Below are 27,771 nucleotides of genomic sequence, written 5' to 3'. Positions count from 1 at the left end.
TGAGTTGATGCACCTGATATCAGATACAAACACTGGTTTTCTGTCTTCATGCAGCTGCAGAACACACACCAGGAGGCCCAAAAGTCAGATCACATCATTGGAACAAAGTTAAAACTTCTCTCAGAGCTGCAAAGTTCTCATAGTCTCTGCTGTGATATTTCTAGTAGATGCAGCTGTAAGATGTCCAGCAGCAATGTTTCTATATTACCTTCTGTTTGTGTTGTTGCTGTGTTAGAACTTCCTTTAGTCTCATGTCTCCTCCAGCAGAACAAGTCAGATCCAGAACTGATCCAGATGTGAGGAGACATTTGGCAGCTTCACTTCTTACGTTCTGGGTCCAAACTGTTTGAAGGAAGAAACATAACATCAGTTACACATCTCTACTGATCAATACTTTTATTTTAAGTACTCTAAGTATATTTAGGTGATACATATTTACTTTTACTTATGTAACAATGCAGATCTTTGACTTGTAGTGGAGTGTTTTTACAATGTGGTATTGGTGCTTTTTAAGGCCCGACACAACATGGACCAACCAGGACCAGGTCTGGTATATGTGCTGACAGGGTGATTGGGTAATGAGACCCAGGTGATCAGGATGAGGAGAGTCTGAGGACACCTGGTGGACAGGTGGACAATCTTCTTATTCTTCTGCTAAACAGTTCTGAAGCACTTTGTTCTTAAAAATAAAAAGTAACTATTGTTTTCTATAATGTGAAATATACCTTAGTATTTATTATTTACTGTGAATGTATTGTGAAACTGTTTTCATATATATAATCACTCAGTGGATCAACTTTATCGTCAATTCTGGAAAATGTGCCAGACATTCAGAGCTATTAAAAATGTTTCTCTCAGACCCACGGTGCAATAAAGACACTTACAACAAGTATAATATAAAAGATAAGAAATATGTACAAATAAAGATGTTTCTCCCATTTGTTTTTCCAATTCAACAAATCAGAAGTTCAATATGATCAGTTAGAGCTGCAACGTTTTCAGATATCACAGCCAGCTTAAGTTAAAATTATCAAAAGATTCCTTAAGTTGAACGTCTTCATTTGTTAAAGTGATGAATTGAAATACATGAGAAACATTTCAGTGTGTAAAAAATGATTAAATCAGATCATACATCAGATGAAACAAACATTTAGTTCTTTAGCATTTAGATCTTTGGCCCAATCCCAAAGTCCGGACTCACAGACTTACGGACTTTGGTGCGCGTTCTTGTGAAATTCGTAAGGGCTTAGGGTTGTCCCAATGTTGAATTTCAAAGGGTTTGAGTACACTCTTACCGAGCCCTTTCCGTGAGTCTGCATCGATGCAGACTTCACCAAAGGGAATTACCCATAGTTCAAAGCGTTGTGACATTTACCGCGGAGACCATAGGGAAAAAAGGTAAACAACAGCACGACACACGACCACGGAGCACAGACCAGCCTGTTGTCCAGCTTGTAAAACAAGAGTTTGAAAAAAATTCGAATCAGGCAGCCGTCTCCTGTGCCTTGGCTGTGTGGAAAGCAACAAACTTAAAATTAAAATTCCCAAACCGGCATATGTCAGCAACATCTTTGTTATTGAACGTTGCCTAGGTAACATGTGATCTTGTGAAGTGCTGTCCCAATCCCATTTATACCTATCTGAGCCCATGTGGCCTCACACACTCACTCACTTAGCACCTGAGATCAATTAAGTCTGTGAGTCTTTAATCCTTAGTCCTCAGGGCTCACTTTGGGATTGAGCCATTCTCTTCATCATCATCACCAGAGTTAACTCCTCACAGCTTTACAATGACAGAGAGACAGAAAGTAACAGACCATAATAAAACAGAACCAGTACATTAAAGTGCACATTACAAAAGAAAAGGTTAAAGCTCCATGTGTTAAAGTTAAAGCTGTATATGAAGTCTGAGCAGAAGGTCAGAAAGTTTTCATGAAGAAGATGCCTTCACTTCCTGTGTGCTGCTACAGTTTGATGCAGATCTGAAGGATCTTCAGTTAACATGAAGGCTTCATTACATCCTGCAGGAGTCAACTACATGATAGACAGGATAGAAAAACAAGTGGATGTGTTTTGTTATGAAAACTGATCTCATAGAGCTTTACATTGAAAAAAATGTTTTAATTGCACATATTAGCTACAGCCTGTGTTGTATACGAGGTATTTCAATAAAGTGAACACAGCACATTTCAGATCTGTCTGATAAATGGCTGTTTGATAAAATAATAAACAGGAACATCTTTTCCTCCATTATTATTATTATTATTATTGTCTATCAGTTGTGTAATATGAATCACAGTCACTTGCTGAAGAATAAAAGGAAAGATGCATTTTAATAGACTTTCACACGTCATGTGTGTAGAGCATCAAAGTTGTTGTTATGGTTACCTGCTGTACGTTTGATGTGTCCTGATCAACACATTCTCATGAACAGGTTCGTATGATATCCTACAAAGTTAGGCGACCGCCAGGTGGTCATGTGACGCTGGCTGCAGAGTTCCGTGAGCGGTCAGTCGTATCAGTGGCCACTGGTAGTTGAGTTCAGCCGACAGTTAAGTTTAGACTCCAAAACAACTAGTTAAGTTTAGGTTTGGATTAAGGGCGTTTTCACACATGAAAGTCTGACCCAAGGTTCATGTTTTTGTTACATTGTATACATTTGATCCGGTAAGTTTTGGTTTCACACTACAGTTATGCAAGCGCACTAAAGATCTATACGTGACAAAACTACGTCCTGCCGTCATCACATACATGAGCTGCGTCTCCAGATACTTATAATTGATTGGTTTGTAGACAGGCTTCCCCGTCCTCTCGTCTCCTCTCTCTGTGTCGGAGTTTTTTCAGCTGACTGCTGCTCTCCCCTACTGACTGCTGCTCTCCCCTACTGCTGCGGCTCTTTTTGTTTTGTTGTGATGTTGAGAAGCAAGACACGGAAACTTTCTGGAGAATTTATTCAGAGACAAACGGAAACCTACAATGTACATTTACTACCACTTAACAAATAAACTGCTGATGTATTCTCTGCTCTGATAGCCGACAGCTGTCTGCTCTGAGCGCATTCACCGTCACACACACTCTCATGTAGCCTCCACACTAAGCCCCAAGCTATTCCTTAAAGGAGCTATTCCCCGGTCTTGTAACACAAGGAGAGCCTGCCAGAGTTCCTTGTATTTGGTCCGAAAGTCCGAACCATCCAAAAAATGCTTTCACACTGTAAACGAACCGGACCACCATTCAGTTTGGTCCGGACCGAGACCATCTCTTTTGGTCGGACCAAAATTTGGTCTTTTGATCCGGACCGTGGTCCGGGGGAGGTTTCACACCTCTAATTTTGGTTCGGATCAAACTGAAAAGTCTGAAAGTCTGGACCAAATGAGGTATGTGTGAAAACGCCCTAAAACACTCCAGAGGAACGAACATGCATTTCCTGGGTGAAAGTCTTTTGTTACTTTGAATATCAAGACACAATAAACCACAAGAGCCATCAAGAGAAATAACATCATCTAAAAGAAAACTGAAACTAGTAGGCCTACACTGTAAGCCATTCATCCATTCCACGACTCTCTGGTTGTGGTGGACTTGTTGTGAAACACATCTGTTTCCTTCATGATACTTGTACAGTCCCGAGTCTTCAGTCCTGAGTCTGGACACATGAAGTCTGAGTTGTCCTTCTCTGAGGACGTCTTCGTCCCACTGGACTCAGACTGAACGGCCTGTTCGGTTTGATTGGTCGTAGTTTTTACAGAATTAGGCTACAGCAGTTAATGTGACAGATGATGTATCTTTTTTTATACTCCTTTTTCAGAGACTGTAAGTAATTATTAGCTGTCGGGGTATTGCATTGCCAGACCTATCATGTTTACTGTAACTTAACTGGATGACAGCATGAAGCGAAACCTTCACGAAAAGAAAACACAAGTTTGCTGACAACCACAGTTCCCCTTAAGGAAACCGCGATGCAGTGCTTCAGACTCAAAACCCAACAGGAAATGAGACAAATGTCAAACCAAAAATGCTGCACACGCAACACCACTTAGTCAAGCCAGCCTCCACTTCGAAAACAAAGTTCAAACAAGCCCCTGCTTCGTTTTACGCATTACGGTACCAGCGTGTCAGTACAGATCTCAAAATAAAAGGGTGCTTCTGGTAAACATGCTAATATTCAATCATGTGACAGTGAATTGATATTTAAAAAAATAATAATACGTCATTCTAATATTTTTATTATAAACAATTTCTTTATTTGTGTTCAAAGACAACCTATACCTTTCCCAGAGACCCATTTCACCCCAGAGTGACACCGAAAAGAATTTACAGCAACTTGATGTAGGATTTAAGAATCTCTATTATATCATTATTATTTTTTGTCTGATTCAGGTTGATCTAAAACAGGAAACCTCCGGTTTACACTCATTTCACTTCAGAGTGACAGCAGATGACCTCAGACTGTCACTCAGTCAATACCAGACCAATCTGATGTAGGATTTCAGAAGAAAACCCCTTCAAAAATGTCTAATTAAGGCTACATTTGAACTCATTTGATTCAGGCCGATCTGAAAAGAAACCTCCTGTTTACACAGACTTATTTCACTTCAACGTTGCCTTGATTTCTTTAGACAGAAAACTTTTTCCATTTTCACAGCAATATTTTAACCAACTTCAGCCTCGACCATTACCCAATAATCATTAAAGGTGCTCTAAGTGATGTGACGCGTGTTTTAGGCTACAACATTCTTTGTCACTTACAGCAAACATCTCCTCACTATCTGCTCGCTGCCTGTCCCCTGAACACACTGTAAAAAAATGTGGTCTCTGTAGACAGCCCAGGCTCCACAAACACCAACAAAAACAAACTGGGCCAACCTGCACCACCAAACATAACAGTGTTCCAGCCAATAACCGACAAGAAGGAGCTGGTTGAGCCATCACTGCAGCAGCATTAGCATGTAGGCTACTTCCACAATGCGCGTTCATGACTCAACCAACTCCTTCTTGTCGGTTATTGGCTGGAACACTGTTTGTTATGGTTCATTGTGCAGGTTGGCGCAGTTTATTTTTGTTGTTGTTTTTGTGGTTTGTGGAGCCTGGGCTGCCTACAGAGACCATGTTTTTTTTTACAGTGTGTTCAGGGGACAGGCAGCTAGCAGATAGTGAGGAGATGTTTGCTGTATGTGACAAAAAATGTTGTAGCCTAAAAAACGCGTGACATCACTTAGAGCACCTTTCATTTTCAGATTTGTATATATCTCAGATGTTTCAGCAGCAACATTATTTTCTCTGTCTATTCTGGATTACAACTATTTTACACTGAAGCTGAAGATCAAGCAAGAACTGAAACACTACCTAAAAAAAAACAAGAAAACACACAAGCTGTTGTCATTTTTATTTTTTTTATTTAAGAAAAGGTCACCAAGTTTTATTCTTTGATTATTTAAAAGCTGCAAAAGCATTATTTACACTGATATTAGTCATTTCTGCTTTAATAACTGAATTTAGACTGAAACCTGTAGTTACATGAACAATATTTATTAATAGATTTAAAACAAGGATTGAAGACAAAGAGGTGTTTGAGGTAGAGAATCAGTAGAACTGCTGCTGTCACTACTGCTGCTGCCAGTCCAGCGTAGAGGATCCAGATGTATTTCAGACTCTCTGGTTCTGGTCTCACTGTTGGTCTCTGAGGTTTGGGCTCATCAGCAGCTGCTGTACAAGAACAGAAAATATAATGTGGCTGATTGACAGGAAGGAAACCTGTTTTAGTGAAAATGACTATATAATATGCATCTTTCATTTTTTAAGTACAAACAGAAAAAACTCCTTCTCCTGAATCAACTTACCAGTGACATTGAGCCAACGTTTACCAGAGTTACTCCCGTGACTTGTGAACACTTTACACACATACAGTCCCGAGTCTTCAGTCCTGAGTCTGGACACATGAAGTCTGAGTCGTCCTTCTCTGAGGACGTCTTTGTCCCACTGGACTCGTCCTGCAAACTGTTCATCCTGAGACTCTGGGACATCAACTCCTTCATGGAGATGAAACAAGACTGGGGGTCTGAGGACAGTTAACAGTTCACAGAAGATAGAAAGAGAGTTGGAGGAACTGTGAGGGTTGGTTGTGAAGGTCCACTCCAGTGTGATGTCGTGGTTCTCCTCTGCCTGATAGGAGGTCTGGGTCACATTCACTACAAATGTTCCTGTTGAGGAGACAGAGAGGGAAAGTGAGGAGCAGACACATTGACAACTTTAAACTCCATCTCCACATGTTTCTGTGGACACTTTAGTGATTCTTTGTTTAGTGTTAGTGGATAATAAAGTGAAGCTGTAAACTAACCAGAGACACAGGAGGTCAGGATGATGAGCAGCAGGATGCTGCAGATCATCTTCTCCCTGTGAGAGGAGACAGAGGTGAAGAGTCACAAACACATGAGCTCAAAGTTCACTTATTACAGGACAGAGAGAGAACATATACAGTCTGTTTATACTTCTTCCTCTGTGTTACTTATTACATGACTGACCAGAGGACTGACAATAAGCAGGTACAGTGATGTATTTCTGTCACAAGATGTCATCAGTTAGTATGAGTCTACTATGAACTGAAATTAACTGATGAAGATAAAGCAGAGGGCGGGGACTAAAAGCTGTATTTAAACAGCCGCAACTCACTAAAACTATACTTGGCTTGTACTCGTTCTCCAATGACTGATGTATTCATTCTGTTAATCTGAATGATAATGCAGCCTATTAAAATGATGTATATCTGATCATCATAACGTTTATTGTTAACCCTCATATTAGGCTGTAGATCATTCTCATGTCAGGCAGACATCAGATCAGTTTGCTGCTGTATATAAACCGTGCAGATGTTTAGTTCTGACAGTTTAAATATTGTGCAGATGTCTGTCGATCAACACAGTCCAAATGGTGTCAGACACCGACAGAGATTCTCACCAGCGTAGATTACTTTCAATTTCAACTTACAAAGCGCGAAAAGTGCATGGATGATCATCATGTTTTTTTAATGCAAAGTTTCATGCACAAAAAGAGGGAGTGTAGGCATATAGTCTAGTTAGTTTTGAACAAGTACAATCAGCGTCTTAAATACATCAGTTATTATCTGATCCACGTATAGACTGTGTTTCACTGAAACATTTCTACATTATTCACATTTGATCCCCTTCACATGGACAACTTGAACCCAGGCCTGAATAACATCAAACTTTGTCATATTAAAAACTACTCTTTACTAAATGTTCCAGCTGCTGTTTAAAGTCTCATAGAGCAGCTTTTTATGTGGATCAGGTTTCAGGATGATCTGTCTTCAATCAATCAAATGTGTGTTAAACTGTTGTTGTTGAATTGTCTCTTTACTGAGAGAACCGACCACATTATTATCTGTTAACTTCTTGTCTAATCCACCAACCCTCACACACTAAATCTGTACAACAGGATTCACATCATGACAACACCAACATCAACACATTCACACATTACCTTGTGTGTCTTCAGTCATTTAAGATCCAAACCAGGAGACCAGAGGACAGAGTTCCAGTTAGTGAGTCTGATCCCTTTTCTCTAACACGAAGCTACTCTAACCTCATGAGCAAAACCACAAGCACCCAAATGTGCAATGTGTTTTTGACATTCAGACTTCTGCCTCTATCTTCTGTAGAAAGTGTCAGAAACAGGAACTGAACTGCAGCAGTTTAACCACAGTTTCTCTCTACCGACCACGGTGCCTGATATCATACAAGCCTTCTTGTATTTAGAGGTTGTGTGACGTGCACCTACAGCACCAAAACAAATTCCTTGTATGTGTAAAAAACGTACTTGGCAATAAAGCTTTTCTGATTCTGATTCTGAAACTCTGGACTCTACTGATCCAAAGTTAATAGAAACTTTTCTTTATGTCTAAATGTAAAGTCCAGTACCTCTACAGTCTTCCAGGATTTTTTAAGTGGGGTGGCACAGAGGGGACCAATAATCAGTCAGACTGCTTTGAAATATAGAAAAATATTGTATAGGATAGAACAACACAATGCAATTCTGTTTGTTTCACTGGTGTTCACTTCAAACAAATTGTATATGTGAATACAATACACACCCACCCAATGCCCCTTTTCTAGCCTCGCCTCTGCTCAGACTTAGTTGATGTTAAAAAAAATGTACATAGAGATGTAAATAGGTATTTATTTACAATATGAAAACATTATAAAGGGAACATTAGGAACATTGTGTGCATTTTTTCCCTAAGACCGAAATATTATTAAAATAAAGAAATGAATACCATGATAACATCTAAATAAATGTTGATAGATGTAGCGTTATAGTTTTAAAAATATCAATAAACAACAAAGCAATCCAGCTTCCCTGGCAATAAGACCAAAATAATAACATTAAAAGAAATACGTATAAACCATGATAAGATCTGGTGAATAAATGTTGATTAAAACAGCTGTTATTGGGCTAAAAATACCAATAATAGCACGGCTGTATACAGCTTCTCTGCTGCAGCCGGACTGGCAGAAAGAATCGTGCTGTGATCACGAAAGATACTTCCCATTGAAATACATTATTTTAAAAAACGTGCTGACCATCATGAAAAAAACTAGATAAATGTGTCCGTGTACACGAATCAATAGATTAAATTATGTGAACATTTCACAAACTGCCATGAGACTGGGTTGGTTAAACCTCTATGTGTTAAAGTTAAAGCTGTGTATAAATTCTGGACAGAAGGTCAGAACGTTTTCATGAAGAAGCTTTAAATAAAAACATTATAACAAATTGCACATATTAGTTACAGCCTGCATGGAATACGAAGCAGGTATTTTGATAAAGTGAACACAGTGCACATTTCAGATCTGTCTAATAAGTGACAGTCTGACAAGTCGTCCCATCAAAAATAATGAGCAAGAACATCTTTTCCTTCCTCAGTTGTGTAACATGACTCACAGCCACTTACTAAAGAATATAAAAGAAAGATGTGTTTCAGATTAATCAAATTGTAACATGCAAGCAGTTTTATCTCATTCAAGTTGTTGATTAAACTGTAGCCACTGATGTCCCTGCTGACCTGTATCTTTTCTTTAAGTAGGGATGTTGATTTCTCATTTTTTTAATGACAAGTAACAATGAAACAAAACATACAGGGAAAAAAGCAACAGTGGACCGAATGATATTCTAAACAGTTCCAACAGTAAATATAAGAGGTCAATCCTTCCCCGACTCTCTGGTTGTGGTGGACTTGTTGTGTTTGGTGTCTCAGGTTCAGGCCGATCCCTCGCTGCTGTAAAGAGACCAAACACATCTGTTTCATTCATGTGAATGATGTTTATAAAAGAAGGAAGTGTAAGGATTTCCTCTTAGCTGTGATATAATCACATACAATGGACTGAAGTGAGCTATTGCTTTTATAAAACGGTCAATAAGTACAGTATAAAATTATTAAATATAGTCACATTCCAATTTAATTTAAATAGACTTTAATAAATAATCATGTTCACAATAAAGTAGGCCCTCCTGGGCTGGCTTCCCACACATACTGAAGTGGTTGCTATGTAACGCAGCCCAAGTAGCATTTACTAGCGGCTAGCACAGACATTTAGCACAGAATTTCTTTTGCATAATGCCAAAGAAAGACAGTCCCAGTCTTCAGTCCTGAGTCTGGACACATGAAGTCTGAGTCGTCCTTCTCTGAGGACGTCTTTGTCCCACTGGACTCGTCCTGTTAACTGTTCATCCTGAGACTCTGGGACCTCAACTCCTTCATGGAGATGAAACAGGACTGAGGGTCTGAGATCAGTTAACAGTTCACAGAAGATATAAAGAGAGTTGGAGGAACTGTGAGGGTTGGTTGTGAAGGTCCACTCCAGTGTGATGTCGTGGTTCTCCTCTGCCTGATAGGAGGTCTGGGTCACATTCACTACAAATGTTCCTGTTGAGGAGACAGAGAGGGAAAGTGAGGAGCAGACACACTGACAACTTTAAACTCCATCTACATTTAATGCAATAATCCATTATGGTCAGTTTAGGGGAACAACAAACATGACATTTCTCAAGAGCAATTTTTGAAGGACCCATTTAAATAAACTCAATGCAATGCAAAACAGCCATTGGCTTGCTCAGCTTGTTAATAGCCGGTGTATGTTCATTTTAGCTTCCAGTTTGTAGATCTTAGTTAGATGGCACCAACATTTGGCCTAATCATAACTGGCCTGGCAACCCAAAGGACATGGTTTTGTTTCCAGATCTGTGTGGTGACTTATAATGGGGGGGTCTGTGGGACCACCCCACGAAAATGTTGAGCATTAAACACTTCATTTCCTGCATTCTGGTGAATGTTTATGCACCTATTCTACCTTTTTCTACATCAATTTATGCTGAAAATATATTTATGTAAAGGGATACGTAGATTACAATCCAAATATAAAAACATAATGGAAAATATTGCAGTAATGCTCTCAGGCATTCTGTATTGCTTTCAATTATTTATTCTCCTTTGGATCGACTTTTTTAATTATATCTGAGTCAGCACACATGTAGCCTAGGCATAGTTTACTCCTCCCTCCTCTTTTGCATCTTTTTTTGGGGAAGTAACCTCCTTAACCTCCTAACACTGTTCCGGTCAAAAATGACCGATTTACACATTCCCTGTACCATAAATATGGCATTTTTTATCAGATTGCCTCAAGACCTTATGATATCCTTCACAAAAGGCATCTGAACACACAATTCATTGTGACTTCTTTCTTAGAATCTTGAGTGATTTAACTTGGTCACCCTTTTTTGGTTTACTTCTCTCCCAATGTGAACCACACCTTCCAAAATAAACAATCAACACACCCACACACACACAAACAGACACACACACATACACCCACACTCTCTCTCTCTCTCACACACACACACACACACACACACACACACACACAGTTCATGTTGTCAGTTCATGTTGTCATGTTGCCACTTGTGCATGTGAACTACCAATGTTCGCACACACAGAAACACCCACACACACACACACACACACACACACACGTTGTAGATGTTAATGTTCTAATAAGGTTCTTTTTACAATAAATGTTCTATTAAAAATACTTTGTCATTTTTATTGGTATTTATGTTAAAATAAGAGCTGTTAAAACTGTCCGGTCAAATTTGACCGCGAAGAGTAAATTAAGGGGGGTAGCAACAAACAGTGTTTAAAGGTAAAATGTCCATATGACAATTATTCACCTCAATGATACATTAATTCATGTTAATGAATTAATAAACCCCTGGATTGTAATATTTCAGATGTTTGAGCAAGATTTCTGCTCATGTTCAAAACTTGCGCACAATCAAAATATATCCCATCTGTGTTCTCTGAGATTTGGAGTCGTGACATTTTGAGAAAAATAAAGTTATATAACGTTTTCTGAAAAAAATATTTCAAAAATTAATCTACCAGCACCATAGTCTGCTGTGCATTATTTCTCTGCTGATACGGTAGATCTCAGACCTTCTGACAGACTCAGAGCCCTGTTTGAGACTCTGGGCTCTGAATGAGAGAAAGTTTAGGGAAGTGACTGTACGCTGCTCTACATTGGAGGTGGAAAACCAAAACTACGGCAGAAATACACGGAGCACAAGCGCGTCACATCTGCCACAGCATCTCCACAGCAGAGCAGGTCCATAAACCTGAAGCTGCACAGCTTTTTACAGCGAGAGTGGACTAGAGTCTAAGAAACCCAAGTCCCCCCAGTGCCGTTATGGGAAGTGTAGGCGTCAATAATGAGAAGAATAGCGACTAAAATGTGAGAAAAAAAAGCCACAGAGACATAGAAAAAGCGACTGATATACGTTTAAGAAGCAACAAAAACATCAAAAAAGACATGATGAAGAAAGTGATGATGAAGAGCTGCAGTTTGGTGAAGTGTCCAGCAGCTGAAGCCAAAGTCTGATCTTCTTTAACTTCCTGGAAACAAAAACAACAAAAGTTCCTCTTCATCTGTAAAATAGCTGATGATCAGCAGAGGAAAAGGAACATCAAAATATGTCCAAAAACAACAACAAATAGGCTACGTCTGAAAAAATGTCAAATGTCAAAAAACAACAAAAGCATCGAGGGAAAAGCGACAAAAAAGTGACAAAAACATCAAAATAAGCGACAAAAACGTCCAAAAAATAAAAAAACAGTGGCTATTAAAATGTCCAACATGAACCACTTAATGTGATGATATTAATGCAGCAACATGTCAGCAGACTGTTTTTCAGAAGCTTCAACAACTGCTGTGTGCTTCAAATGTCCCCAACACCAGGCGTCCTCTGACCTCTCTTCCTTCTCAGGACTTTGACACCTAGCCTATCTAATTACATTGAGTTGGCGCAATGCAGCACACAAAATATTAGGAGAGGTATTAAAAGAAACCGTAAAACCAAACAAACAAAACTGATTGATTCATGGGCTTGCTCTCAACGCTGGCCGAGTGTTGTACAAGATGAGCAGATAATACATCACTTTTGTTTTTTGCCCCTTAGAGGGAAACAACTATTTTAATTAATTAGCTAATTTTATCAGTTAAGACTGGGTTATTAAAAGGTCACTTGTTTGAATGCAGTAATTATTTCCATAATCATCATGTTTGGTGAGCATAAATTATAACGAAAACAAAATAGTAGCTTTGATCATTTTTTTTCTTTCAAAGTAGTCTAAATAGCATGGCTCTGACATCTGACCAAGTGAGGTGAACTCTGGAAGGGGGAGTGCTTTGCTGTGAGACATCGATCAGCTGTGTGCTCACTGCAACCACCTTAGTGGGCAAACAGTCATCTGAACATCAAATAATCTTAAACATTTGATGAAAAACAGGACTAAGAAGCATTGTAGGAGTCCATACCTGAAAGATTTTAATCATTGTTTCAAACTGTGTGTGTGTGTGTGTGTGTGATATTGTATTACACAAAACATTTAGTGAACATGCTATCTTAGAAGAGATGCATGATGTATTTTCACTGTACAGTACCTTACACTTGATGTGACCTAACTATTTCACTACTTTGTTTCTCTCTCGTCTAACATGCAGTACAGTAGCTTGTGTAAATTGTACATTTGCGTATAAATTACATTTTTAATATTCTTTTTGGGCATTTTGATCATTCCCAGAACAGACAAACATATTTTCAATCAATTATATCTGTGTATCAATGGTCCACTAACAGACAATTTGTGACATCCAGAGCAAATCTCAAAGAATGGCAAGATTTTCTGGTAACACTGTACAGTATGTTTCCTAATGTTTAAAGTCATATTCTGTTTTGGTCAACGCATTCTTTTGCTTAATAATATTCAACCAATCCAAAGCAGGCTTTGCACCCTCCCACTTTAAAGACACTTCTCTCACCTTCACACAGCAATTTTTGAAACCACTCAAATTACAAGATGGATCTTGACAAGAGGGGCCCCTAACACATGTGGTCCACAGAAGATAGCATATGCTCTACATCGCACCCCAAGTTAACTGACAACTGGCTCACTCTGACTGCTTAATCCTAATCATTCTATAATGTAGACTGAATGTCCTTTAAAAAGACATCTCTCACCTAAATGAATTGAAATTGCATTTCAGGAGATATTGACATTTCTGTAAAATCATGTTAAGTTAGGCAATAATAAATGTGCAATTTTAAAAATATAATTACATTTAATAAAAATGTTGCTTTCTTATTAATTAGAAATAATACATAGTAAGTCATATCTGGGTATGTTTACATATGCACACTAAAGATTGCCATAATAATCCCCATAATAATCCAATTCACATGACTAAAAAGAGGCAAGTGTAAAAAGTAATCTTTTGTTCTTTTGTCTTGCATTTTCAGTAAAGGTTGCCAAAAGCTTGGAAAACTAAGCCCAACATCACATCATGTCAAAACAAGTACCAAAACCACTGTTGCTCTAAATATAAAAAACTAATCTCATCTTGTCATCTCTACTCACCTCAGCACAAGCATGTTTATTAGGAGTCAAGAAATTACCAAACAAGCGCAAGCATGAAATAATTTAAGACCATAATGTCAACGTTCATCTACCTTTGATGCATTTGCTGTCTGTCAGATAACAAACTTTAAATTCCTCATATAAATTTAAAATCTCACAACATAGTCTCAAGTTAAAGAATGTCAATCAATCAATTATCAATCATCAAACATCTTAAAGGTAATCTTCATCTTAAAATGTGTCAACACTACCATTTCCTATTATAATCTTTAATTAAAAAATGAAATATTCATATGTGAATGTTTTAAAAGAACTCAAAACCTGCTTACTTAGGATATGGATTCTCCCAAATATAGAACCAGCAAAAAATGTGTCAAGACTCAGCTGTCACCCTTACCATAATTGGCATGTACAGTAAGTCTGTTTTTGCTTTGTAAGCACACCAGTGTGAATATAAGGGGTCCATGTGGGTGCCTTTGACAGTGTGGTGGAAGGCGAGTGGAGTTCCAGCTTGTGGTGAGGTGGTCTACTACTATGCATTGTACCATTTAGATGTTTTTCTCATTTTGGAAATTATATGACATTATATTTTGTAAACTAAATATAATGTCATCAGAATCAGAATTAGCTTTATTGGCCAGATTTGCGTAAACAAACAAGGAATTTGACTCCGGTTAATCTTTGCTCTTAAAGTACAACACTCACTTAACATAAAGAATAAAAACAGAAAGGACAGTAAGAAATTAAGTATGCAGTATAACAATACAATAGAATTTACAAATTTACAAAAAATATACAACAACAATTGAAGAGAGGGAAAGAATAGTGCAATATCAGTATAGTCGAGATTTAAGATTTAAATATAAATATAGTGCAAGGCAGTTCAGTGCAAGAATGAATGTATGTATTCAATGCACTCTGTGCATCTGACATTTATATATTTTTTTACGTATCTCTGCACTGACTAACCCATGATGTTTTCAATAGGATTGTGGAGTGCAACATTTTTTTCACAAGGGGAAAGGATAAGGTATGTACAACTTTTATTTTGAGTATTTGTGTGTTTAATCCGTGACCTTAGGTGTTTTGCATCCAATTAGGACAAAACGTAAAACCTAACAACCATCAGCCAAGTCAAGTAAATTTTTTTGATATAACCTAATATCACAAATTTGTCTCGAGGGGCTTTACAATCTGTACAGATGACCCCTTTAATGGGGAGAAACAGAAGAAACCTCAGGAAGAGAAACTGAGCATGAATCTCTCTCTCTGGATGGAGAGACATGCAACAGATGTTATGTTACAATGTAAATTATAAAGCAAGAGACAATCTGCCTGACGGTCTGAAAGGCTTTAACTAAGCTAAAGGTCTCTTGTAATAATGTAAAGAATATTTTGGTATTGATATATTGTTGATGTTTAGTACAACACCAGGCATTTAGGAACTGTTCTATGATATGAAGAGAAACCATCATTCTAAGATTGCTATTGTTTGACTTACTGACTTGTAATGATGCCCAGAACTCAATTTGATAGGTATATGTTAATTATTTCATTGGACTCTTTCATTCTGGGCTTTCCAGTCATATGGCTAGAATACATTAGTTTTAATGTCTAAATATAAAATTATATATATATATATATATATATATATATATATATATATATATATATATATATATATATATATACATTACTCTTATTTGTAATTACTTCACTACAATATTTACTTCTTGCAGGAGTAAACCGCCACCATGAGTACGGACGCGGAGATGGCCATTTATGGCAAAGCTGCTGTTTACCTTCGTAAGCCAGAAAAGGAGAGAATTGAGGCTCAAACTGCACCATTTGATGCCAAGAGTGCCTGCTACGTGGCTGATGTCAAGGAGCTGTACTTGAAGGCAAAAATCCTCAAGAAAGATGGTGGCAAAGTCACCGTCGAAGTCCTGGACACTAAGGAGGTTAGTATCATGAAGTCAGAGTCAACTGGGAATTCAATGTGATTAGTTCTCATTGTGTCTGATGTCTTGTTGCAGGAGAGGACAGTGAAAGAAGATGAAGTCTTCCCAATGAACCCTCCCAAGTATGACAAGATTGAGGACATGGCCATGATGACCCATCTCAATGAAGCCTCTGTGCTGTATAACCTCAAAGAGCGTTTTGCAGCATGGATGATCTACGTAAGACAATCTGCCTAATGAGAAAAAAAAACATTGTGAATTGCTAAACTTGTATGAAACATGGAGTTAACTGTTAAATCTCTATGATCACTTTCAGACCTACTCTGGGTTGTTCTGTGCCACCGTGAACCCCTACAAGTGGCTCCCAGTGTACGATGCTGAATGTGTAAGTGCCTATAGAGGCAAGAAGCGTATGGAGGCTCCACCCCACATCTTCTCTGTCTCTGACAACGCTTTTCAGTTCATGCTTACTGGTAAGTCATTACCCAAACAAAGTAGAATTTATCAGTATAAAGGGGTTTATGTTGCAGTAAAACAGTAAATGATCTTGTTTTTTATTTACAGATAGGGAGAACCAGTCTGTCTTGATCACGTAAGTTTGTTACATTTACATTTGTTGACTTTGTTTAACATAGTCAGATATCTTGATCAAATTCTTAAAAGTCTATGTCTATACCTAGTGGAGAATCTGGTGCTGGAAAGACTGTGAACACCAAGCGTGTCATCCAGTACTTTGCAACAATCTCAGTTGGTGGACCGAAGAGGGACGAATCAAAGGTATCTTACTGTGTGATTACAACTCAGGGTTCTTCCTCTATAGAATATTTTTCAAAGGGGGAAAATAAAGTCATTTTCTGACTGTAATTCTAAACCTGGATTATAGGGGTCACTGGAGGATCAGATTATTGCTGCCAATCCCCTGCTGGAGGCCTATGGTAACGCCAAAACTATTAGGAATGACAACTCTTCTCGTTTTGTAAGTATGGAACAATTACTACACATGAAAGAGGTCTTGTTACAGATTGCCAATGTGGAGGGACATTAAGAATCCTTTGTTCCAAACAGGGTAAATTCATCAGAATCCATTTCGGCACAACTGGCAAACTGGCTAGTGCTGATATTGAGACATGTAAGTAATAATACTCATAGTACATACAAACGACTGGAATTGAGAATTGGTCAGACTGTAATTTATGAACAATATTTGTAGATCTGCTGGAGAAGTCAAGAGTGACATACCAGCTTTCTGATGAAAGAGGCTACCACATCTTCTTCCAGATGATGACCGGCCACATCCCTGAGATTCTTGGTAAGAAGATTGAGAGGATTCACATTGTTTAACCTGTTTTCATATGAAACCAATGTTCTGACGCGTTCACCCTTTTTTTGATCTCCAGATCAGGCACTCATCACAACCAACCCCTACGACTTCCCCATGTGTAGCATGGGTCAGATTGCTGTGGCCAGCATTGATGACAAAGTTGAGCTGGAAGCAACTGATGTGAGTGATTTTTACTTTCAAATATTTAAATATATCCACATCAAAACTGCTCTTTTAAGTGCATTTTTCTAAAGTGATTATGTTTGTGTGGACCTCTTTTGAACTCAGAATGCCATTGATATCCTGGGCTTCACTGGTGAAGAGAAGGTGAGCATCTACAGGATGACTGGTGCTATCCTCCACCATGGTAACATGAAGTTCAAGCAGAAGCAGCGTGAGGAGCAGGCTGAGCCTGATGGCACAGAGGGTGAGTATTTAATGCCAGCTCAGAGTGAATAGCTTGGGAAAAAAACAGTAATACAGTTCTTAATCACACTGGTTTCTGTTCATATCATGATTGAAATCTCTGAACTATTTTCAGAGGCTGACAAGGTTGCTTACTTGCTGGGTCTGAACTCTGCTGACATGCTCAAGGCTCTGTGCTATCCCAGAGTGAAGGTCGGAAATGAGTTTGTCACCAAGGGACAGACTGTACCTCAGGTAATTGAGATAAACTGGTATCACTTCTGTTTATCCTTTGTGTCATTTATTTCATTAGACAAATTTAAAATACCAGTATTCCATTTTTACAAGATGGTTGATGGTTGATTTTAAACAACTCACATCCTTGTTTTTATTCAGGTGATGAACGCAGTGCCTGCCCTGGCCAAGGCTATCTATGAGAGGATGTTCTTGTGGATGGTCATCCGTATCAACCAGAGTTTGGACACTAAACAAGCTAGACAGTTCTACATTGGTGTCCTGGATATCGCTGGCTTTGAAATCTTTGACGTAAGCTTCATTTCAAACAATTCAGAGGCTGATACTTTTCATGACAGAATCATTCTTATTGCCCTGCGAGAGATTATACTAATTATTTGTCCCATCACAGTTCAACACCTTGGAACAGTTGTGCATCAACTTCACCAATGAGAAACTGCAACAGTTCTTCAACCACACTATGTTTGTCCTGGAGCAAGAGGAGTACAAGAAGGAGGGTATTATCTGGGATTTCATTGACTTTGGCATGGACTTGGCTGCTTGCATTGAGCTCATTGAAAAGGTAATCACTTCATTTGGTAATTATATCTAATTGTTCTTAATTTGACTTAATGTATCACTTAATGACATTCTTCTTCACACTTTTTCCAAGCCCATGGGAATCTTCTCCATCCTCGAAGAGGAGTGCATGTTCCCCAAGGCCACAGACACATCCTTCAAGAACAAGCTGTATGACCAGCATCTTGGCAAAAACAAAGCATTTGAGAAGCCTAAGCCCGCCAAAGGCAAGATTGAGGCCCACTTCTCCCTGGTGCACTACGCCGGTACTGTGGACTACAATATCGCTGGCTGGCTGGACAAGAACAAGGATCCACTGAATGAGTCGGTCATTCAGCTGTACCAGAAATCCCCAGTGAAACTGCTGGCTGTTCTGTTTCCTCCCGTCGTTGAGGGTATGATAGTAACTACAGTAGACTAAAACACATTTTAAGGTTATACTGTATATTTTGTAACTAACTGTAGCATGTGCTCATGTAAATGATATGTCACATTCTAACATAACATGTCTATATATAAACATTTACAGAAACTGGTGGTGCAAAGAAGGGTGGCAAGAAGAAGGGTGGTTCTATGCAGACTGTGTCTTCACAGTTTAGGGTAAGGTTTAACATTGCAAACTTATCTCAAATACAGTATCTCAATGTATGCTCAAACTCAGTTATGTGCATGATATAACTCACCATTCTGGATCTACAGGAGAACTTGGGCAAGCTGATGACTAACTTGAGGAGCACCCATCCTCACTTTGTGCGTTGCCTGATTCCCAATGAGTCAAAGACTCCAGGTACATAGAAAACTTCATCTCAAGAGATTCTTTGAGGAGTGATTTGTTTTGTTGGTATGGTTTACTTAATTTTAGAGCCTAACTATTTACTCAAGGAAGTAATTAAGAAATGTATTTTTTGCAGGTCTGATGGAGAACTTCCTGGTCATCCACCAGCTCAGGTGTAACGGTGTGCTGGAGGGTATCAGAATCTGCAGAAAAGGTTTCCCCAGCAGAATTCTCTATGCTGACTTCAAGCAGAGGTATCAATGGATATTTAAATAACTTTGATAGATAATTAAAAGAAAATGCTCACACTGACCATTAACTCTCATAAAAAGGTACAAGGTGCTGAATGCCAGTGTCATCCCCGAGGGCCAGTTCATTGACAACAAGAAGGCTTCAGAGAAGCTGCTTGGGTCAATTGATGTTAATCATGATGAGTACAAATTCGGACACACCAAGGTAAGCCCCTTGATTGCATTAATATACTTTAGTGGTACTTTCCAATGATGGTCAGTGCATTTTGTCTGTTAAATAAAAAGAGTATCTTAAAGTCTTACACAATTTTATTTTTTGTAATGGGAAATTAGGCCACTGAACGAGTAAAGCAGGGATCTTCAACAGGGGGTCCAGGACCCCTAGGGGATACTCAGAGTCAATACAGGGGGTCTGCCAAATTATTGTAAATTTTTGAAAGTTTTCAAAAATGAAAATGTCCTATTATTAGCAAACATAAATCCCCACTGTTGATAGGCTTATGGGCGTATTGGTAAGGTAGTCACTAAGATAGCCATCAACAGATAGTTAATTCATGAATTAATCCACTGTGCCACATGAATGTTTTAACATAAAAACATGATTTATAAAATCATGCCAACAATTATTAGGCTATTTAATAGCTTAATATTCTATGCAAAAAGGTATGCATAAAGGCTTTAGGCCGCCCTACATGTTATTGTAGGCCCAGTTTAATATGCAACGTCATTTTATACAATATATGTAGTAGGGGGTCCCTGCTCCGTCTCTCTCTCTCTCAGTTAAGGGATCTTTGGCTAAAAAACATTGAAGACCCCTGGAGTAAAGGATAGAAATAGAGAAATTGTGCCACCATGTGGCCATTGATAAGGCAGGTTACATTTTCACTTGTGCACCAAGTGAGTGTAAAAAACTAGTAAAAGTGCCTATACAGGATTGAAGTTTCCTAGAAAAAAGCACAGCTGCCATCAGCCATTTTGAATAATTGTGTTTCACTGTCTGTGATGTTTTGCTACATATCCTGATCCTGATGAAGATAAAAAAAAGTTTTCTAAATAATATAAGACATTCATATAATTGTGTGGGGTACATGCTCTCTGAGTCATTTCTGGTTTAATGTTTAGAATAGTGTATAGTGCAGACATGAAGTCAATTTCTCTTTTCTCTTTGATCAGGTGTTCTTCAAGGCCGGTCTGCTGGGTGTCCTAGAGGAGATGAGAGATGAAAAACTGGCATCTCTGGTCACCATGACTCAGGCTTTGTGCCGTGCTTACCTCATGAGAAAAGAGTTTGTGAAGATGACAGCGATGAGGCATGTTGAAAACAACAATTTTGAGTGCACAGCCATGGAATGAATAATGAGGAATAACTTTGTCCCTAACAGCAACTTCTTTTCAACAGGGATGCTGTATATACCATCCAGTACAATGTCCGCTCATTCATGAATGTCAAACACTGGCCATGGATGAAGGTGTACTACAAGATCAAGCCTCTGCTGAAGAGTGCTGAAACTGAGAAGGAGCTGGCAGCTATGAAGGAGAACTATGAAAAGATGACCACTGACTTGGCTGCTGCCCTGGCCAAGAAGAAGGAACTGGAGGAGAAGATGGTGTCCCTTCTGCAGGAGAAGAATGATCTGCAGCTGCAAGTAGCATCTGTAAGTACACACAAACGGACAGTTCTGCTTTTTCATGTTTTTTAATGTTAAAGTGCTAACGTCTATTTTCGGAAAATTAACTAGGAATCAGAGAATCTGAATGATGCTGAAGAGAGATGCGAGGGACTTATCAAGAGTAAGATTCAGCTCGAGGCCAAACTCAAAGAGACAACCGAGAGACTGGAGGATGAAGAGGAAATCAATGCTGAGCTCACTGCCAAGAAGAGAAAGCTGGAGGATGAATGCTCTGAGCTCAAGAAGGATATTGATGACCTGGAGCTTACCTTGGCCAAAGTGGAAAAAGAGAAACATGCCACAGAGAACAAGGTTGGTAAATAATAATCTGTCCAGCAGATCAAGTAAGATTATAATGATGACAGTTTAAAGACAAGATTTTTCTTGCACACTTAGGTTAAGAACCTGACTGAGGAGATGGCCTCTCAAGATGAGAGCATTGCTAAGCTGACCAAGGAAAAGAAAGCCCTTCAGGAGGCTCATCAGCAGACTCTTGATGACCTGCAGGCAGAGGAAGACAAAGTCAACACTCTGACCAAGGCCAAGACCAAGCTTGAGCAGCAAGTGGATGATGTAAGTTTACAAAGTCTCTTGGATTGGCAGCGCAAGAGCATTCTTCTTAAATGTGATGGTTAAAAACTCATCTTATTTCTTAGCTTGAGGGTTCTCTGGAGCAAGAGAAGAAGCTCCGTATGGACCTTGAGAGAGCCAAGAGAAAGCTCGAGGGTGATCTGAAACTGGCCCAGGAATCCATAATGGATCTTGAGAATGACAAGCAGCAGTCTGATGAGAAGATCAAAAAGTAACGTCATTTTTGAATTTTGAACAACCCTTCTTTTAAAAATTGTGGTCAACTGCATGAACTCTATGTACTTTATCTATAATTCTCACAGGAAGGACTTTGAAATCAGTCAGCTCCTTAGCAAGATTGAAGATGAGCAGTCACTGGGTGCTCAGCTTCAGAAGAAGATCAAGGAGCTCCAGGTGACATATGGCATTACACGAAACATTTCTGCATTGTGTTCCCAACTTTGTGTATTAAAAGTGAAAGTTTACTGAAAGACATCACATCTATATTCAACAGGCTCGTATTGAGGAACTGGAGGAGGAGATTGAGGCTGAGCGTGCTGCTCGTGCCAAGGTTGAGAAGCAGAGAGCTGACCTCTCCAGGGAACTTGAGGAGATCAGTGAGAGGCTGGAGGAGGCCGGCGGTGCCACTGCTGCTCAGATTGAGATGAACAAGAAGCGTGAAGCCGAGTTCCAGAAGCTCCGTCGTGATCTTGAGGAGTCCACTCTGCAGCATGAAGCCACCGCTGCTGCTCTTCGCAAGAAGCAGGCCGACAGCGTTGCTGAGCTGGGAGAGCAGATCGACAACCTCCAGCGTGTAAAGCAGAAGCTTGAGAAGGAAAAGAGTGAATACAAGATGGAGATTGATGACCTCTCCAGCAACATGGAGGCTGTTGCTAAAGCAAAGGTACACAATGCATTACATGCTATTTTATTAACAACACCAGCATAGTAAATAATGTAATAAATATTATAAATAAAATCTGATCACTGATCTCATCTCTTATTTACTCATCAGGGAAATCTTGAAAAGTTGTGCCGTACTCTAGAGGACCAACTCAGCGAACTGAAGACCAAGAATGATGAAAATGTCCGTCAAGTCAATGACTCAAATGCACAGAAAGCACGTCTCCTGACAGAAAATGGTATCTAAAACTTTTAAACTGAATGATCTGCTGTGTATATTATTAAGAAACATGACAAAAACTAACGTATCGTGACATCTTTCACACAAGGTGAGTTCAGCCGTCAAGTTGAAGAGAAAGAAGCTCTTGTCTCCCAGCTGACCAGAGGCAAACAGGCATTCACACAGCAGATTGAGGAGCTGAAGAGACAGATTGAAGAGGAGGTTAAGGTAAGAAACCATTAAGTGAGTGTGTATTGGTATTATTAGTTTGGGATTAAGGAATTTTGTAAATTCAATCATATTTCTTACACCAGGCCAAGAATGCTCTTGCCCATGGACTGCAATCAGCCCGCCATGACTGTGATCTGCTGAGGGAGCAGTTTGAGGAGGAGCAGGAGGCCAAGGCTGAGCTGCAGCGTGGAATGTCCAAGGCCAACGGTGAGGTGGCTCAGTGGAGAACTAAGTATGAAACTGATGCTATCCAGCGCACTGAGGAGCTTGAGGAGTCCAAGTGAGTAACATTCAAACAATTCAATGGCCAGTTCAGAAGTGTAGCATTTTAGCATAACTCAAATACAGTACTTGCATTTAACCAAATGTTCGAAACAACAATTTTCAATTGTTTGTATTTAGTATCTTATTACGAAAATAACATTTTAGATTAAAGCAGTGCTTTGTTATATTCATCTAGGTTCTGAGACTATGTAATAATTTGTATTTCATTCATGAAAAAATATCTGGAAAAAAGTAGTTTCAGTGGAAAACAAATCTCATCCTTTTCAAACAGGAAAAAGCTGGCTCAGCGTCTTCAGGAGGCTGAGGAGCAGATTGAGGCAGTGAACTCCAAGTGTGCTTCTCTTGAGAAAACCAAACAGAGGCTCCAGAGTGAGGTGGAGGACCTCATGATTGATGTGGAGAGGGCCAATGGGCTGGCTGCCAACCTGGACAAGAAGCAGAGGAACTTTGACAAGGTAGCATTGTTTACTTTGTGTGGCCAAGCCATACAAAAAAATTAAACATATATTTATTTGTCCCCATATTGCTACATAACCAACTGAATTTTATTATGTTATTCAGGTGTTGGCAGAGTGGAAACAGAAGTTCGAGGAGGGTCAGGCCGAGCTCGAGGGAGCACAGAAGGAGGCTCGTTCTCTCAGCACTGAGCTGTTCAAGATGAAGAACTCTTATGAGGAATCTCTGGATCAGCTGGAGACCATGAAGCGGGAAAACAAGAACCTGCAACGTCAGTTCTACTTTATGTAACAGCTACATTGTATTCATCACTTGTATTTCTTACATTGTATTCAATTGTGTTAGAATAAAGTGTTTTTATTTTACATTGTAAGGCTTAACAATATAAAATGTATCTCTCTACAGAGGAGATCTCAGATCTGACTGAACAGATTGGTGAGACTGGCAAGAGCATCCATGAGCTGGAGAAGTCCAAGAAGCAGGTGGAGACCGAGAAGGCTGAGATCCAGACGGCTCTTGAAGAGGCTGAGGTACTTTTTTTCTCGAGGAAATCTTCTGAAAAAAAAATCTTAATCATAGACACATATACAAGAAAAGGTTTAAAGGCAAAGATTAATATTTAATTCTTTGATATCATTAGGGAACTCTGGAACACGAAGAGTCAAAGATCCTGCGTGTCCAGCTGGAGCTCAACCAGATTAAGGGTGAGGTGGACAGGAAGCTGGCAGAGAAAGATGAGGAGATGGAGCAGATCAAGAGGAACAGCCAGAGGGTGATTGACTCCATGCAGAGCACTCTGGATTCTGAGGTCAGGAGCAGAAACGATGCCCTGAGAATCAAGAAGAAGATGGAGGGAGACCTGAATGAGATGGAGATTCAGCTGAGCCACGCCAATCGCCAGGCTGCTGAGTCCCAGAAGCAGCTGAGGAATGTGCAGGCGCAGCTGAAGGTATTGTTAGACAAAGAGTTGTTGCACGGACTATGGTCAGTGCAGGTACATTTTGGCATTCATGTGAATATTTTCCTGGTGTTTTTTCACTAGGATGCACAACTGCACCTTGATGATGCTGTCAGAGCACAGGAAGACTTCAAGGAACAAGCTGCTATGGTGGATCGCAGGAACGGTCTGATGGTAGCTGAAATCGAGGAACTTAGAGCTGCTCTGGAACAGACAGAGAGAGGTCGCAAAGTTGCTGAGCAGGAGCTGGTGGATGCCAGTGAGCGTGTTGGACTTCTGCACTCTCAGGTGAACAAGCCCAATCATTTCTTCAATTCAAAAATCTAATGACAATTAAATAACGTGAAAATCAGGCATGTAATGACTATAGTGGCTTTTTTTTGCCTTTTAGAACACAAGCCTTCTGAACTCCAAGAAGAAGCTTGAGTCTGACCTGGTCCAGGTCCAGAGTGAAGTGGATGACACTGTTCAGGAAGCAAGAAATGCAGAGGACAAGGCCAAGAAGGCCATCACTGATGTAGGTTTACATTTCATTTGTTCTTCCTTTCACTCCAATATGTTCAAGATATTTCTCATTAACATTGTATGCTGTCTCTTCTAGGCTGCTATGATGGCTGAGGAGCTGAAGAAGGAGCAGGATACCAGCGCTCACCTGGAGAGGATGAAGAAGAACCTGGAGGTCGCTGTTAAGGACCTGCAGCACCGCCTGGATGAGGCTGAGAACCTGGCCATGAAGGGTGGCAAGAAACAGCTCCAGAAACTCGAGTCCAGGGTATGAAAGTCACGTTAAGAATTTGCACAACTGAAGCAAGACTTTTGGAAAAGAAAGACGGATACTTATTGTCTTCTTTTTTGAAGGTGCGTGAACTGGAGGCAGAGGTTGAGGCTGAGCAGAGACGCGGAGCAGATGCCATTAAGGGTGTCCGCAAATATGAGAGGAGGGTGAAGGAGCTCACCTATCAGGTACAGTCACTTTGATAGCTACCATGTACAGTACAACAATGATCTAATATATTTACCATTAAAAATACACATGCAAATCTATATTGCCTATTACAGACTGAGGAGGACAAGAAAAACGTTGGCAGGCTGCAGGATCTGGTTGACAAATTGCAGCTGAAGGTCAAGGCCTACAAGAGGCAGGCTGAGGAGGCGGTAAGGACAAAACATACATTTTCAACACTGAAAGTTTGACAATATATCGTAGTTATTTTAATGTACAGTAGTACTATGGATCTTTTTGAACATTTTTTTCTATGTCTTGTATTTCAGGAGGAGCAGGCCAACACTCATCTGTCCAAGTGCAGGAAGGTTCAGAATGAGCTGGAGGAGGCTGAGGAGCGCGCTGACATCGCAGAGTCCCAGGTCAACAAGCTGAGGGCAAAGAGCCGTGACTCTGGCAAGGTAAATACATACCTCAGTTTAGTGAAAAATAACCAACAAAGCAATTATTTTTTGATGTATATCTGTCGATATGTTAGAGCAGATTATTTACAATACTTAAAGCATTAGGTTTAAATACTATAAAATTAACAGATCACAATTATTGTCCCTTGTCACTTATTCAAACTCACACAAACCATTTCTGTGTTTTTTACAGGGAAAAGAAGCAGCAGAGTAAAACACACGAGAGTTTGGCTGTATCGAAACACATAATATGAAATAATTCATGCCGAAACAATAAAGATTAAACTGTTGATATTAAATTCTGTCTGTAATACTTTCATCTCTTTGCTTCTCTCAAAGGTAGTTGTGAGATTTGAATAACACTTTTTTGGGGACATGAAAAACACAAATGAAAAATCACAGAGCACTGGTTGGTGTTAAGTTGTGAATATGGTCCAGCCACACCTCGGATATTCCCCCAGCCGTCACTGTAACGTAAACCCAGCCAGTGTCTTAGTGAGAGCTGATATCAGAACATGAACCAGATGGGTTTGGTTCCTATAAAAACTAAACGGCCAAGTAATGTAATTGGTGTATGTCCGACTTTTGAAAACAGCTCAGTAGTAGCATATTCATCTTGCTGTTAGACTTGACTAGAATATTTGCTAAAATTTTGCTTTGTTTGTTTTTAGTATGGGAAGTGAGAGAAGCAGAAACTTTTTTTAAAAAAAAAACGTTTTAATGAAGTCCCAGTATTCCCAGTAAGAATCCTGAAAGGTCCCAGACAGTAATAATGGATTCAGACTCAGATTCTCTCTCGTAGTGTTTGGTTAAAGCTCCCAGTCCTCCCAGTAGCAGACCCACACGCTGCAACACATTATCATCAACAGGTTGGTATGATACTGCCACACATACCGAGGGAGGAACTGGAATCCCATCCCTGGCTGCTGAAGGCAGGACTAGAGTCTGAGAAACCAGAGTCCCCCCAGTTCCGTAATGATAAGAATAGCGACTAAAATGTGAGAAAAAAGCCACAGAAACATAGAAAAGGCGACTGATATGTTTAAAAAGCAACAAAAACGTCAAAAAAGACATGATGAAGAAAGTGATGATGAAGAGCTGCAGTTTGGTGAAGTGTCCAGCAGGTGAAGCCAAAGTCTGATCTTCTTTAACTTCCTGGAAACAAAAACAACAAAAGTTCCTCTTCATCTGTAAAATAGCTGATGATCAGCAGAGGAAAAGGAACATCAAAATATGTACAAAAACAACAACAAATAGGCTACGTCTGAAAAAATGTAAAATGTCAAAAAACAACAAAAGCATCGAGGGAAAAGTGACAAAAAAGTGACAAAAACATCAAAATAAGCGACAAAAACGTCCGAAAAATAATCGTCAAAAAAGCCTCCGAAATGTAAAAAAAACAGTGGCTGTTAAAATGTCCAACATGAACCACTTAATGTGATGATATTAATGCAGCAACATGTCAGCAGACTGTTTTTCAGAAGCTTCAACAACTGCTGTGTGCTTCAAATGTCCCCAACACCAGGCGTCCTCTGACCTCTCTTCCTTCTCAGGACTTTGACAC

General features: G+C 39.5%; 3 protein-coding genes across 4 annotated transcripts in view; 1 reads left to right on the top strand and 2 right to left on the bottom strand.

Moving 5' to 3' along the window:
• LOC118493511 overlaps positions 1–27,771 on the bottom strand; it is a 124,759-nt gene that overhangs the window by 21,546 nt on the left and 75,442 nt on the right. The window lies entirely within an intron of this gene.
• LOC116053092 (myosin heavy chain, fast skeletal muscle-like) lies at positions 1,917–26,506 on the top strand. Its single transcript, XM_031304005.1, has 40 exons — positions 1,917–1,926; positions 15,724–15,942; positions 16,018–16,161; positions 16,259–16,415; positions 16,507–16,534; positions 16,623–16,719; positions 16,826–16,918; positions 17,008–17,071; positions 17,153–17,251; positions 17,340–17,443; positions 17,552–17,690; positions 17,805–17,923; positions 18,065–18,214; positions 18,315–18,485; positions 18,576–18,876; positions 19,011–19,081; positions 19,181–19,268; positions 19,393–19,510; positions 19,589–19,712; positions 20,681–20,817; positions 20,907–21,162; positions 21,247–21,489; positions 21,574–21,750; positions 21,834–21,979; positions 22,071–22,161; positions 22,262–22,651; positions 22,763–22,889; positions 22,980–23,098; positions 23,185–23,381; positions 23,658–23,841; positions 23,948–24,113; positions 24,248–24,372; positions 24,483–24,791; positions 24,885–25,088; positions 25,192–25,317; positions 25,402–25,572; positions 25,659–25,763; positions 25,860–25,955; positions 26,073–26,204; positions 26,401–26,506. The coding sequence occupies exons 2-40, from the start codon at positions 15,736–15,738 to the stop codon at positions 26,419–26,421; spliced, it is 5,796 nt and encodes a 1,931-aa protein (XP_031159865.1). The 5' UTR covers positions 1,917–1,926; positions 15,724–15,735; the 3' UTR covers positions 26,422–26,506.
• LOC118493512 lies at positions 5,450–7,602 on the bottom strand. 2 transcript variants are annotated; one of them, XM_035993593.1, is made up of 4 exons: positions 7,495–7,602; positions 6,335–6,390; positions 5,838–6,197; positions 5,450–5,703 (listed from the first exon to the last, which is right to left on the bottom strand). In XM_035993593.1, exons 2-4 carry the CDS (start codon positions 6,381–6,383, stop codon positions 5,480–5,482), a joined length of 633 nt encoding a protein of 210 aa, XP_035849486.1. In that variant the 5' UTR covers positions 6,384–6,390; positions 7,495–7,602; the 3' UTR covers positions 5,450–5,479. The 2 variants fall into 2 exon arrangements, with proteins under 2 accessions (XP_035849486.1, XP_035849487.1); XM_035993594.1 differs by having other exon boundaries at positions 5,450–5,700.

This window comes from Sander lucioperca, chromosome 17, assembly GCF_008315115.2.
Source record: "Sander lucioperca isolate FBNREF2018 chromosome 17, SLUC_FBN_1.2, whole genome shotgun sequence".
NCBI classification, from domain to species: domain Eukaryota; kingdom Metazoa; phylum Chordata; class Actinopteri; order Perciformes; family Percidae; genus Sander; species Sander lucioperca.
This window is presented reverse-complemented; position numbering and strand designations above follow the sequence as displayed.

What these genes read in the sequence shown, in the direction of transcription:
- LOC116053092 (XM_031304005.1), top strand. Translation starts at nt 15,736, where the DNA reads ATGAGTACGGACGCGGAGATGGCCATTTATGGCAAAGCTGCTGTTTAC. An exon ending in TGAGCCTGATGGCACAGAGG is followed by an intron (nt 17,691 to 17,804) that starts GTGAGTATTTAA and finishes AACTATTTTCAG; the next exon opens with AGGCTGACAAGGTTGCTTAC. An exon ending in TCTGATGAGAAGATCAAAAA is followed by an intron (nt 21,980 to 22,070) that starts GTAACGTCATTT and finishes TAATTCTCACAG; the next exon opens with GAAGGACTTTGAAATCAGTC.
- LOC118493512 (XM_035993593.1), bottom strand. Translation starts at nt 6,383, where the DNA reads ATGATCTGCAGCATCCTGCTGCTCATCATCCTGACCTCCTGTGTCTCT. An exon ending in CCTGACCTCCTGTGTCTCTG is followed by an intron (nt 6,198 to 6,334) that starts GTTAGTTTACAG and finishes TCTCCTCAACAG; the next exon opens with GAACATTTGTAGTGAATGTG. An exon ending in ACGTTGGCTCAATGTCACTG is followed by an intron (nt 5,704 to 5,837) that starts GTAAGTTGATTC and finishes GTTCTTGTACAG; the next exon opens with CAGCTGCTGATGAGCCCAAA.